This window comes from Diadema setosum, chromosome 8, assembly GCF_964275005.1.
Source record: "Diadema setosum chromosome 8, eeDiaSeto1, whole genome shotgun sequence".
NCBI classification, from domain to species: Eukaryota; Metazoa; Echinodermata; class Echinoidea; order Diadematoida; family Diadematidae; genus Diadema; species Diadema setosum.
The window spans coordinates 18,686,765-18,701,672 of record NC_092692.1 but is presented as its reverse complement, the minus strand read 5'-3'; the positions used below and the strand labels follow the sequence as shown (position 1 = coordinate 18,701,672).

Here is a 14,908-nt window from a genome sequence, read left to right as displayed (position 1 = left end):
ATAAATAGAGTGTCAACACTGCATGACAGAATTTGGATCTTAACAACTACATGAAAGAAACATACATACAAGAGAATAAAAAACAAAACAAAAGATCTAATCAAGACAGAAATATGTAGGATGACATAACAACTGAATAGAGATGAGATGCAGATGAGCTGCTGTTACCTTGGATACCAGGGAGGGCGACGCCCCTGTCATCGTGGTAGTACTCCTCACATAGCATCCTCATGGCTGCCACAGACTTACTATGGATGTCCCTCTCTGTTCTCTGCAGTCTCACAATATTGTCTTCAATCAGAGTCTCCCATTGCTCTGTTTAAATAGAATGATAGTGAAATATCCTTCTCAATTTTTGATTATTGACTACTGTTGTTTTAACCCTAACTAGGCCGGGGGGGGGGGGGGGGGGGGGGGGGCCTCCGAGGCCCCCCCTCGACATTCCGCGCGATGTCGCTCACGCGAAAAGCTATCGCCGCGACGTTTCATGAGTTTTTTCTGTTGAGTCTCCCGCATCTTTTGACACCAAATTGTGTCATAGCTTCCCTACCCTGGAATATTTACACAAAGTAGGGTGACATTAAACAAAAAAAAAAAAAATAATAATAATAATACAGACTCCACTGGGAGAATTACCAGTAGAAGCAATAAGCAATCACAACATCAGGGCAACCCACATGAGGGGCCTATATCATTTGACCGTATTCTGTCGTGCATAAAGGATGGACCACTAGTACTTCACTGGAGGTGTGCCTTATTCTTTGAGAGAGAGAGAGAGAGAGAGAGAGAGAGAGAAGTGAAGTGGGTTTTTGTTAATCATGAACAAGGTGAAATTCATTTACCAAGAACACAGAGAACACAATTTTTCTTTTCAATCCAAGTGTGCTCCTAGCTCTCACAAGACAAAATGGCACTATAGCCTACATTAGTCGGCTCACGCGGCTGGGCTTCAACTTCGACCTTGAACCCAACACCCCTTCACACTAAGGCAGACTCACTACCAACTGAAGCAAGTAGCTATCCTTCTGTCTCTGTAAAACAGCTGATACATACAGCAGCACTGCACACTGGCACTGGTCCGTTGGTTCCTGACCACTAAAAATCATTGCCCGACCTGTAACTTTTTCAGGAATTTACTTGTAAAAAATGGAAAAACTGGGTACTGTAAAAGTGGAAATTTTCGTGATGTTGAAATTTTCGCGCATTTCGCGCAACGAGAAGCTAGCGCAAAAATAAAAGCACGCGAATATTTTTGCATGCCATATGTTCCAGTACTTGTTGTCTTGATTCCGCGGAATTGAAAACACGCGAAAGTCTTTTGACATGGCCAAGCGCGAAAAATTAGTCACCGTATTCTGTATCTCATCACTTGCAGAGTTTGTAGAATCCAGTATGTTGGGGAAACCAAGACTACACTCAAAAGACGCTTCTATGGACACAGATCTACTGTCAACACAGCCAAGCTCGACACTCCAGTAGGCCACCATTTCAATCTACCCGACCATTCCATCACTGATATGACTCTACAGGGCATTGAATCTTTGGGCACTCGTCCAGACACAGTCAGAACCAGCAGAGAGAAGCTCTGGATGAGACGACTTCACACCATACAACCCCATGGCCTCAACATCCAGGAGGGAAATGACTGACCACCTTTATTTTTTCATTTTCATTATTATTACCACCATTATTATTCTCTTTTTCATTTTTTAATTTCATTTTGTTCTTTCTTTGCGCTTTTTCTATTTGCAGATCCTTTTTTCCCAATTTATTCCTTCCTCTAGCCCAAGTCTTTTTTATACAGCCTTTTCCGCCTACACACACACACACTAGGTTTGTTTGTTTATACATACTTGTGCTTATTTTGCCCTGCCTGCTTATCTACATACATGTATACAATTTTCTCTCCCCTAGTTTTCACATGTGCTTTATTTTATTTCTTTTATCTATCTATCTATCTATATATATATATATATTAATTATTATTAATATCTATTTTTTTTTTTCATTACTGTTATTTCATTGCCATTTTTGCCATTACTATATGTGTATAAACTTTGATATGTTTGATTACTTCCTTTTGTTGCCTCCTCCTGGTACACCTTAAGGGCTCTCTGTTTGCTCAGCCCCCCCCCCCCCCCCCCCCTTCCCTTGCTGTTGCTTTTTTCACTCTTTCCCCTTCCATATCCCTCTGGTGTTCCTTACCTTCTTTGATGTTGCCTCCCTATTCATCCTTTCCTTCAATGGTTGCCTCCTTGATCCTCATGATCATTACTGACCCTCCTCCGCCTTTTGTCTGTCCACTCTCCTCTGCCTTTTGTCTGTCCACCCTCCTGCTTTAATCCCCTTCCCTTTACCTGTTGGGCTCCTTGCCCATGACTTCCCACCCTCTCCTTTGTTTTCTTTGTTTTGTGTACCCAGCCTGTCCCTGTCTGTTCTTGTTGTGTGAAGTCCTTATATGTGATTGCTTTCCCTGCCTGTTTGTCATTTTGCCTCTGACGAAGATTCTGCTAGGATCGAAAGCTCAGGCCCCTTTTGACTCCATTTTACTTCATTGGCTCGCCTTCATTGGATAAGCAGTTTTCAGCAGCTTTTTTTGCTACATTGCTAAAAATTAGTCACGCGAAAATATCCACTTTTACAGTACCTACTGGTCCGACAGAAAGGTCGACCAGTAGAAAAAAAGAAATGGGTTAGTGTGCAGCCAAGCATACAAGATAGGGTGACTTCACTGTGTGGCAGCGGATACTCACCAATAATGGGATCCCCATGGAAGGGTAGCTTTGAGAGGGACAGCTTCCCGATCAGGGTGCACACGGCTGGACGGAGAATCTCACCAGACATCCCACGGAACATCTTCCCCTCCTCCATCTGGAGCAAAGAAAATGTTGAAGAACTTGCAAAACTTATGCCCATGAATATTTGATCCTTCTTACACCATACAACACATAACATGGCCATACAACTAACTGGCCAAGAAATTAATAAATGCAATAGTAGTTCCGGTACAAATCAATGCCAGATTTTACCTTGTGAAAGCCAGTTTTACGTTCATGGCAAATACTGTTTTGTGTATGTTCAGGCGTTTATGGAACTGGTGTTTCTGACACGCCCATCAGAGACTAAACAAATTCCAAGAAAGAATAAGGTTTCGAAATAACTGACATGGTTCCAGTCTAAATACAGAAGGAATTACATTCACACAAACAAAGTAGAAAACACTCTAAAACTGTAAGAGGAAAAGTAGTGAACATCATTAAACAAATGAATACATAAACGTGACCAATCCATACACTGTTAGGCCACAATAATGCTTGAGAAAGTAAAACAATTGTCACTTGTAATAATGAGAAACTTCAACATGACATCAGAAAAAATTGTAAGATTTACCTTCAAGGTGATAGCCTTCAAACCTTCCAAGCACTCATTTCCTATGACATCAACAACAGATCTGCAAAAACACAGAAATTTCAATCTTTGAAATGGAAGTGGAAGAATGAACTACTCAGGAACACAAAGTAAAGTAAGAATCAATATATAATTCAAATCTTAAAAAAGTGCATAGCTAGATGCTACAGCACTAATTCGTAATCTACATGGTAAGCGTTCCACACATTGGACCAAATATCCATTGCATACCGGTAGGTCACATACACTTTGCTGCACACATATCCTGTGGTATGGTTCTGTGTGTCACTACCATACATTTTGTGGCCTGTAGGCCTACTCTGTAAACTCTACGTCTGCTTACCACGATTTGTACCACTGTTTGTTTTGTTTGTTTTTTCTGGACTGTTCTACCTATCACACAGAACCCATCCTGCACAGGATATGTTATAATTACATTATATAGATGATGACTGGCGGGGGAGGGAACATACCAAATGTTCCACCCGAAGGGTTTGAAATGCTATTGAGGGAGGTTATAAGTCCCGAGACGAAGTCACTTTCGAAATAGCATTTCAAACCCTGAGGGTGGAACGTTTGGTACATGTTCCCGACAACGAAAGTCATCATCTGTTATATTATATGGGTTAGTCATGGGTTAGGCAAATTTATCCTATCGACTGCGTGAAAAATATGATCGTTCAATCATTTGGTATCATTTGTCATTTGTTAGGTGAAAATGTTTTCCTATGGGAGAACATTACAAAAATGTTCTGCCCATGGGCGAACATAACCAATGTGCCTCATCACGTGACTGTGTTTAGCAAATCACTAACCGGTATTTGACTAACCCATTTTATATACATTAATGTCACGCTCATCCTCCAGTAAACAGCTTTATCATTGCATCTCAGTATTGACATTAGCACATCCATCTAGAAACTGTAGCTTCATGTCACTCGTGCTTAAGTCTTTGCAAGCTGCTGAACACAAAGATTACAAATCTTAAACATGAAGACAAAAATGCGTTGCATGCCATGCTCACTTTGACTGCGTCTGGGCGTATTTGAAGAGGGCATGGGTCACCTCTGCAACAGCCAGTAGACAGCCATGTCGAGTGTTTAGATCAATGCCTGTTGCCCTGGGGATGATGTTTGGTAGCACTGGAAAACACAAAGTCATGATAGAACATTGGTTACCATGGAAACACTGTTTCCCCTCAAACTTTATCCCAACATCCCATGAAAGACAAAATTTGTCAGATGCATTTTTGCAGCAGTAATCACAAATTCTATTAGATTCACTTAACAATTCTCCACAATGTTGTTGATTGTATATTAGTTCCATCAACATCCATTTCTTTGAATATTGTGCATGCCACTCTAATGATCTGAATTGCATTCAGCCACATGTGCACACTACATAGAAGATTATCTTATATTCGAGTAATGATATTTTGATACAAGCATGGAAAGATCTTCTTTGCATTTCACTCATTTAAATCATTTTGAGATATACTGTATATGCTGTATGTTTAATCACAGTGCTTCTATTTTTGTGAATTTCCCAAGTCACTCAATACTCACAAAATCAATGACTCACCAAGTGCTGCTACCTGTTACACATACTGTTGTATACATATCATCTCATAGAAAGAGCAGGAAATTGCTAACTTTTCCCTTAAAGAGGGACAATGTCTTTTCCCTATTCCATCAATGTGATTTTCAATCGCAAATTCAACAACTTGCAAAATAGTCTTTCAAGTCCCAGTTTGTGAGAGATTATTCTTGCAAAATGTATGGTGTAGATAGCAGTTTTGTTCTGACATTCCTCACCTGTTTTGGCCATGTACTCTGGAGCTTTGTCTGTGAGTTTATGAAGAGCCTGTGACGTGAGTTCTCTTATGGCACTATACAGGGAAATAAAATGGTACAGAGTCATTTTGGGATTTACATAGAACAAAAAGTACAGATTAAATACATAGCGTGCAGGAAAGAGACCAATGAATTTAGAAACAAATACTGAAGTGAAAATTTTTGTTAAGTGAAAATTTTTGTGCATTTCGCACAAGAAGAAACTAGCGCGAAAATAAAAACATGCGAATACCTTTGCTTGCCATATGTACCAATAGGCTGCCTTAGATGCAATGTTCAAGAGGACACAATCAAAATTTTTTGATTCCTTGTGCAAGAACCCTCAACTTCCAAAATCCCACATTCCCAGATTTCATGAGCCTCTGAAACTCATTGCCCCAGGAGGTAGGAGCTACAGGACTCTCAGTAAATTTCAACGAGGTGTGAAGCACATCTAACTTTGCCACTATTGAGGGAGGAGCTGTTTTTACACCAGCAAGGCACTTTGATTTAGTTACTTAGCATTATCTCTTCTTGTTTTTCTCCCATGCAGCACAGGCTCTATATTGACCGAATAGACAGTACCCAATACAAGTGATGATAGACTGTGCTGTACTTGACAACAAGTAGAAGAAGATTGCATGTCTACATAATATGTTTGTTTAATGATAAAGTGAAAAAGGAAACAACTCCAAATTAACAAGCCATTCACATCACAAGTATCAAATTTATTGGAAGTGAAAACCAAGCTCACCAATGTACACTACAACGTGCAAAACATTTACAAAGCCCCATTTTTAGAGATTTAATCTCCAAATGAGAAAAGAAAAGTGAACAAAAACTTACTCATCCCAGTGGCCGACTTTGACTTGGTAGAGGTGGTCAATGAGGGGGAGTGTGTACTCATCAAAACCTGCAATGTAATAGCTGTTTGACACCACATGACAAGAAAGAGGAAGAAAAAAGGAAGACATTTTGATATGACAAATTCCTTTCTGACGTTGGATATGGACAAGGAGACAGAAGGAATTTTAAGGAGCAGCACAACATACTATATACGCAGTTATTTTTGCAAACAGATATTTTTGCGAACGAGAAGGTCATAGACATTTTTACGTGATTTTGTTTTTGTGAATTGATGCCGACACTGATGTAAATTTACTATCACCCAAGCGCATCAAGACAATTTTGCGTGTTGTTGAATTCACAATCCAGCTGTGAGTCACAAAATTTGCAAAAAAAAAAAACTAAACCCTCACGAGAATAACAGGTTAAACAGTATGTTTCCATATTGAAGACACATCCATCATGGTCATTCAGTTGTACATAATAGCTAGAATGTGCAACACACAGGTAACAATGATCTTCCCTCTCAAACCAATCATTTTTATATTTTGATTCAAGTGACACATTCAAAAGCCACTAAAATGCATCTTTATCTCACTATGTGGCAATTATCAGAATAACAATTGTACTGGAAGAAGGAAAGTTTAAATCACCATGCAGGACTGTTGGTACCAAATGCAAAATAGAATCATTTCTATAGAGGCATCCCATCGCTCAAGTAGGAAACTTCACATACCTGATGTTGAGATAAGTGTTGATGCGGTTGCCAACGGCGAAGTAGTCTGCAGTGGTGACGATGTCAATGCCATGTGGGAAGGTTCCCTGTCGGCCAACATTCTCCTGGAAAGCTGCCTAAAAGGCAGCCATAGTTAAAAGAAAAACAGGTTCATAATAGAATATGACATGCTAGTGATAGTATAGTCATATGCACCCTTGTTAGATTCTTCCCTATTTACTTTATTCCACCAGAGGCCTGTGCAATTAATATTATCACCCCAGTATTACCACATATCCATTCATAAACCCACATTAAATGTCAACATGCGGGAAAAAGAACTTATTCAAGGATGAATGCAAGATTGTACCTTATGTCCCGAAAAAAATTACAACGGGACCCTCCGCAATGATATCTTTAAAGGGAAGATAAACCCCAAGAGCAATGTGGATTGAGTGAAAGTGCCATGTTCATGCCGCCACCGTTAAGAGTCCCCTCATCTAGCACTAGTCTAGCACAATTAGAGTGACTTTCTACAGCATACTTGTCACACACTTGATAAACCCCAAGAGCAACGTGGATTGAGTGAAAGCAGCAACATTAGTAGAATACATCAGTGAAAGTTTGAAGAAAATCGGACAATCGATGCAAAAGTTATGAATTTTTAAAGTTTTGGTGTTGGAACCGCTGGATGAGGAGACTACTAGAGGTTATGACGTATGAGTGGACAACAATACCAAGAAAATATAAAGAAAATTCTACGAAAATCCATTTTTCATGAAAATTACAAATTCCATCAACTTGATATTGACATATGTTAAGGGTAGCAATTATTCCCCCTGCTTTCTGAAAGAGGTTGGTCCATTGCTCTTTCATGATTCTAGAAAAGTGAATTTTTGTTGCATTTCCTTTATATTTTCTTTGTATTGTTGTCCACTCATACGTCATATCCTCTAGTAGTCTCCTCATCCAGCGGTTCCAACACCAAAACTTTAAAAATTCATAACTTTTGCATCGATTGTCCAATTTTCCTCAAACTTTCAGAGATGAGTTCTACTAATGTTGCTGCTTTCACTCAATCCACATTGCTCTTGGGGTTTATCTTCCCTTTAAAACTATTGAATCAATCTAAATACAAATTCAGGGTATGAAACAATAACTCACTGCCCACATCTTACAGAAAACCCCATTCGATTTGCTTCAGTGGTCAAAGAGAAATGAGGAATTTTGTAGAGGATGTCGGGAATCTCTTCCATTGTATTCACACACAAGATCATCCAAGTGCTAAACTTGGAAGAATCAGACTCATGACATGCTTTACAACAATCCACATTTCTCTGTGACTGCTTAACCAAATCGAATGGGGTTTTCTGCAAAATAGAGCTATAAAATGTTACATTTTAAGACCCTGAAGTAGCATTTAGACAATTTAATCATATTGGGTGTTATCAATGCAAAAATCTGATTGTAATTTTTTCTGGGACATACTGTAGATCTGAACACCAGACTTCCTGATCAAGACTACAGTGTTCCATTCTTTATACCCCAGTGCTCCCCTAAAGCTCTAAACACCACACCAACACTACACACCAAACCAAACACTTGAAAACTCTTCTTCCTAACATGATTCTCCCTGTAATGGTATACCAAAGCAATGTTGTCATCAACAATGGTTAGCACAATTGCTGGTTTTAAACATGCAGACGAGGAAATATGTGAATTGAGGTTATCATTAGTGTCATAGACTTCACTAGCTGGATTACAGAGAGACACTGCACATGAGAGCAGCTTCGTCATATCACAAATATCAAAAAACGGGAATAAAAAATACTCTGAAACATGTATTCGTGATGACAGACAACACATTTTTGGCTTTGCATATTGGGTTTTATAAAGACATCAGTATGTGGAGATACGGTAGGACAAGAATAAAGATAATAGTCAATTTCCTGCTCATACTGTCCTCACATTGATGATTCTGCTTTTCAATACGACATATCATTTCACTGACAACACATGATTGCGTTACGGCAAATAAAATGAGAATGACATAGATATTTCAGACATTTCAGACATTTCATCTTGAGTTTATTTCAGAGAGAGTAACAGACGGAGTTCACAGGCCTGGATTACTGTAGAAGTGGATATTTTGTGCAACTAATTTGTTGTGCTTGATGGGGAAAGAAGAGTTTCGCATGTTTTTAATTCCACGGAATCAAGACACAACTAGTGGAACACATGGCAGGCAAAAATATTCATGTGCTTCTATTTTCGCACCAGTTGCCGGTTATGTGAAATGCGCGAAAATTTCCACACAGCGAAAATTTCGACTTTTACCGTACTACTATGTGATTGAGCATGTCTACTGAGTAACTCACGGAGGCCGCTCTCCGACAATTGACTTCCCTGTCAAAGACAGCTGCTATGAGGAGGGACCCTGCGATGTCATTGACGTGGGGTTGAATGACCTCGGGGTCATATGCCCTAGCGAAGGACCAGCAAACATAGCAGGCAGCATCCCGGACATGAGCACCTGAACGCATAGAGATGGAACATGACAGTTGCTTAGAGTCTGACTGGAGTTTGATAGACTTGCAGAGGGCGTACAGCACTAGCATACACCCTCTTCTACTACACTGAAAATTAGCATAGTAACAGTGTTTATATTCAAATGTTTGCAAACATTTTGCTTTTCAGTTTACAATCAAGGCTAATGAAGGATACAGTCAAGAACAGTCTAGACTCATTTTTCTTAGCTGGTAATTATCAATTCTGGCATAACAATGTCCGGATTTCAAACAAAAAATAAAAAAAAATGAAGAGGAGAGAAGTGCATAACCATTGAAAAGATATACTACAGGCAAGGAAGATTTACAAATCAGACCACATCAGTGGACCAGTTTTTGGAAAAGCAGCATATATTTAATATTTCTGGTGGCAAAGACTCATCAAATATAATGAAGTAGAAGATTCTACATACTTTATTAAAAGTCTATATATCTAAATCATCGTGCAAGCAACAAATACAATATATGAGCTAAAATAAGACTCACAATGGACATGCTTAAAAAAGAACACAACTATCGGTAGAAATCCCATTAAGCAAAGGGTAATATCTCACAAGAAAATAATTCATTTTTCATGACACAAACTATAACTCTCAAGACGATGGTGGAACTTGTATAAACCTACCCACACTGTGGGATCCCCTCTTGACATCATAGGCCAGGGCTTTCCTCACAACGGGAACAACTGGAGGAAATCAAAACAAGTCACCATTGGTGTCAAAGGATACAAAAACAGAGTTTGAGAAATAAGCAGCTTGAAAACTGCCTCACAAAGATATTGTACCAGATTGTAGATTTTATGTTCTGTGTGAAATGTCATAATGTAGAGGCACATTTTGACAGTCTCTTACCATATATCACTTCACCATCATAATGCCTCACGCTGTGGCTCAGTGTGAAAAATGAAATAAAAACTTTCCAAGGAAAGCTCTCCGCGGCTTGGAGTGTGTATACTGTCAGTATACACATTAGACAGGGGTAATGATATGCTGGAAGAATTTTATCGAGTGTAGAGCATACAAACAGAAGTGATTATCACACATCTATCAATAATTTCCATATTTTTGGGTGAAGTAAGAACAGCTTTTCATGGTTCAATTCAAAGAGGATCACCATAAATGATGGAATTTGTCACCTTGGCATCTAACATTTTATTAAAATAACTACGACTGAAGTTAAATGCTGTGACGCAGGTATGTTGTACAGAGAATGCAAGGCAGCTTGTGTGATGATACTTTGCTATTATAAGTAATCATAAAATCAGTACCAAAAGGGTTGTAGAACACAATGGTAAGAATGAATGATTAATCAACAGAAGCTGATAATGTCTCTCACCTTCTGGAAGTCTCTCTGGTAGAAGGAGGCCCCTCCTACCAAGTTCTGCAAGGGCGAGGCAACCACCATGCCATGCCCCATCTGTTTCCCTCATACTGTGAGGTAAAAGATATGATGTAGATATCTTAAAATTCTTTCATATAAAACTCTTACCACTGTTGGGGTGACAAAACTTCATATCTCAAATATGAAAAATGTTCAGCAGAGCAAAAAAAAAAAAAGCATGGCAGCACAACAAATGAGATTACCTTTAATATGATATGCCATTGTGGCTTCATTTTTGGGGTAAGACAACTAGGAATTGGAGAGGAGATCAATTGACTGATCACCTGATGATCAATAAGAATAAGTGGTTTTCACCAAAATTTGAGATACAAGGTTTTGTTACCCCTGCAACGATATGCACGTACAACTTTTCCTCAAACTACCTAAGCTCTGGGTTAAGTTGAAAAGAAATGCCCTGTAAAAGACTTCTAAAATGTTTCTGAGTGCATTTATACTGTGACCTACACATTTGAGATGTTGTTTAGAATATTGTGATAGATAATTACTATCTGCATTTCTATAACAAAATTTAATGCTACACTTGTAGTGAGGGGATTTCCTAAAGCATGCACAATTTCTACTCTATGCTCACACTTCTTATGCCTGATTTAGTGACATCGCAGAAACTTGTTTTCAAACGTATCTAAAACACAGCCTAAAAAAAGGAGAGACATTTTTTGTCATGCATTTTAATAACAGACAGTATCTCAGCAGTATTTTTAATAACTCAATTCATGCTCAAATTTCTTGAAGCTCTAAAATATGAAACATGATGATTCTCCTGCATGCTTCTTACCTGAATAACTCTAGAACTGATCCCACAACTTGGTCCGCTAGCTCAAGGGGTAGTCTGCCTGTCAGACGACCAATCCTGAGGAGCACAAGTTAAAAGCAAAAATGAAACTTAAGTGTTCAAGTAAATCAAATATGGAAAAAAAAATGTATTATTCATTCATGTGAGATATCTTTCAGAAAAAGCATGCATTCATTTTCATTCATGTCAGGTATCTTTCACGAAAAGCACACATTCATTACTCATTTATGTGAAATAGCTTTCACGAAAAACACACATTCGTTATTCATTCATGTGAGATATCTTTCATGAAAAGTACGCATTCGTTATTCATTTATGTGAGATAATGATAACTTTGCTGAAAAGCACACATCATTATTCTTTCATGTCAGATATCTTTCATGAAAAGCACTCATTCATGTGAAATGTCTCTCATGAAAAGCATACTTTCATCTTGTGATTAGCTCTTGTGATGTGCACAAGCATTGGCCAAGAAGTACAAAATGAAATGAAGAAGTATCTTGACAACATTGAGGAATGGTGATGGTGAGGATGGTGAAACATGAAACTGTCAAGACAAATATTTACCCCTTGGCTGCCGACCACCTGACCACTGTGTCCTTGTCTTTCAGCCCGATGAGAAGTTGTTCTACGATTGAAAGAAAATTGTGAACATCAACCATTGTGACAAGATTTTAGATAATTCATTGTCATGCAAAAATATTCAAAGAATTTGATTTTACACATTTTACGAGAGTAGAGTGCAAAAATGTTACCAATAGTACAGTAAATTAAACGTACATGATAACATAAACTATGCCCAGTTGACAGTATACATTACATGTTACAATAAAGTTTCAAGTATTGCACAAGAAAATTCATCACTACAAATTCTGTCACAGCTGGGCATACAGACTTTTCATTTCCTGCTGACAATGAATAAGAGAATTTGATGAAGTTTGGTCATTCTCATTATTTCCAATGCCACTGATTTTTTTTTCTTTTTTGTATCAAAACCTATCATCAATTTCATGCCTTATATGATATATTCATTACTATGGCTGACTTTTTTAAAATTAATTGTCAGGCTCTACAAATGTTTTTGTAAGATTGCAACTGCTGATCTACATTTTAAGGAACATGTCCACAAAAAAAAAAAGGAAAGTGTAGGATTCGAACCTGTCATCTACTCCTTTCCAGGCAGTGACACTACCACCAAGTTATTCCCAGTTGCCAGCAGTAACAAAATGAACTTCAAACAAATACCAAAGCTCCAAAATTCCAAAATGTCTGAATTTTGGAGTAACATTTCCATCACTATAAATAAGTACAGAAACCTTACATTCATTATTTCCAGATTTCTATCTTTTGATTTCTTTATAAACAGAAGAAACGTGAACGAACATAGCAGTTACAAAAAAAACAAAAAAAAATATTCAAAATCAAATGTCATGACAAGAAACTGACACAGATGATTGATTACCTATCACTTCCTCTATCTCTTCTGGAATGTCATAGTTTTCATCATAATCATCCTCATTATCAAGCTTCTGTGAGCCAGACACGATGCCTGGACCAGTCTCTGGTTGGAGGTTTGCAGCCAGTGATCGACTTCCTCTCTGGTATCTGGAAAAGTTAAGAAGGTGTTGAAAGAAAGTACGGATGGCTGTTTGATGTCGAGAACTATCTCAGTATGCTGTCTGCAAACAAACTGTCATCTCTCATATCTTATCCACTGAATTGAAAGTATAATCATCACTTCCTACCATATTTGTGTTTAATAACACAGTGGACTCCTGTTATAATGAAGTCCTCAGGACCAGCAATTTTTTTTTCGTTATATTGAAATTTCATTATAACTGAAAAAATAAACAATAAAAACATAGAGCAGATAATGTTGTGGCCTGAATTTCTGCTTTGTTATATTAAACCAGAATTTTGACATAACTACGTTTGTTATAACAGGAGTGCACTGTATAGAAATACCAATGCACAACAAACACTCACACAGACACACACAGACACACAGACACACACATACCTAACACAGACCTACCTCCACTTCATCTGTCTGGCTTGGAGCCACGTCAAGCCTAGTCTCTGCACAAGCTTGATGGACAGTTTCCTAAGCTGTGTGTTCACATGACTGCACAGCTGACACTGTGTCAAAACTTGCAAAACCACTGGGGCTGAAAACACATGAGGAGAGAATGGTTTTAATGGTAAAAAATGTACATTCTACAAATTATGAATCATCTCTATGATGAAATACAGTAAACACTGGAATGCTGATATGATTTTATTTCATCATATTCTCACTACCAAGAAATCCTTTTCTTTTCCAACTACTGAAAATTTGTCTTTATTTGTAATCATCAACTGAAATCAATTAACTCAGGTGAAGAAGTCTCCAATGAACATCTTTGAAAAGCAGGTTAACATCTGCTGTAAATTTAATCTAAAAGATATGAAAAACAGTTGACAGTGCTAGGAAGCAACCAACATTAAAAAAATTGTATCAATGGCTTACAAATACAAAGCCATATAAATCATAAGGAGTTTAGCAGAGACAATGAGCATACTTGTAAACACAACAGCAAGAACAACAACAATAACAACAGTAATATTAATAACAGTAATAATAATACCAATAATGATCATTGTAATAACATTCGCAATAGAAATAGTAAAGTTAACAAATTATATCAATGTCACTATCATCATTATCACTATCCCAAGACACTAATGTCAATATTAACATTATTTAGCATTGCTATTTCTACTTTTATTATTATTATCATTATTATTATTATTATTATTATTATTACTACTACTACTACTATCATTATTATATTATCAATATTATCATTATCATTATTATCATCATCAAGAAGAAGCAGGATAGACTGCTTTGGGCATTGTGCTTTACACTCTTGAAATTCCACCTACCATATGAAAGGAGGTCACTTCTTTTGCCAAGTTTGAATAGTTGTGCCTGTAGAAAATGAACAAGGATATGAAAACAATATACATTAGAAATTGCACAACACTTCACTGGATGCAGGCATTCCATTTCATACAATGCAAAACATTTGCTATTACAGTTCCTGACAACATATTGGCAGTCATAACATATGTACTTAACAATCCAAATTCTCAGCTAAATCCCTGTACAGATTACAGCAAAGGAGTTAAAATGATTTCAAAACATATGAAGGAGAAATTAAAGATGCCATAAGTGCTGATAAATGGCACACAAACACACACACAAAGCTGTTGTTGTGAAGTTGCAAAATCCTCACCAATGTCGAAAGAACTCCACAGATTTTGAGAATGGATGGGATGCTTTCCACTGAAAGAGAGACCA

At 37.7% G+C, this 14,908-nt stretch overlaps 1 protein-coding gene across 1 annotated transcript in view; it reads right to left on the bottom strand.

Annotated features, from left to right (window-relative positions):
* The window catches only part of LOC140231402 (tubulin-specific chaperone D-like), a 43,103-nt gene that overhangs the window by 21,149 nt on the left and 7,046 nt on the right, over positions 1-14,908 (bottom strand). Inside the window, exons 7-22 of the mRNA XM_072311527.1 lie at positions 14,844-14,893; positions 14,491-14,536; positions 13,598-13,730; positions 13,025-13,167; positions 12,130-12,190; positions 11,545-11,619; positions 10,704-10,798; positions 9,994-10,053; positions 9,180-9,334; positions 6,823-6,938; positions 6,087-6,167; positions 5,223-5,296; positions 4,433-4,550; positions 3,391-3,451; positions 2,754-2,871; positions 169-315 (exon numbers count right to left, since the gene is read on the bottom strand). Of these exons, the coding sequence (XP_072167628.1) occupies positions 169-315; positions 2,754-2,871; positions 3,391-3,451; positions 4,433-4,550; positions 5,223-5,296; positions 6,087-6,167; positions 6,823-6,938; positions 9,180-9,334; positions 9,994-10,053; positions 10,704-10,798; positions 11,545-11,619; positions 12,130-12,190; positions 13,025-13,167; positions 13,598-13,730; positions 14,491-14,536; positions 14,844-14,893 (1,533 nt within the window). The remainder of the gene's footprint in view (positions 1-168; positions 316-2,753; positions 2,872-3,390; positions 3,452-4,432; positions 4,551-5,222; positions 5,297-6,086; positions 6,168-6,822; positions 6,939-9,179; positions 9,335-9,993; positions 10,054-10,703; positions 10,799-11,544; positions 11,620-12,129; positions 12,191-13,024; positions 13,168-13,597; positions 13,731-14,490; positions 14,537-14,843; positions 14,894-14,908) is intronic.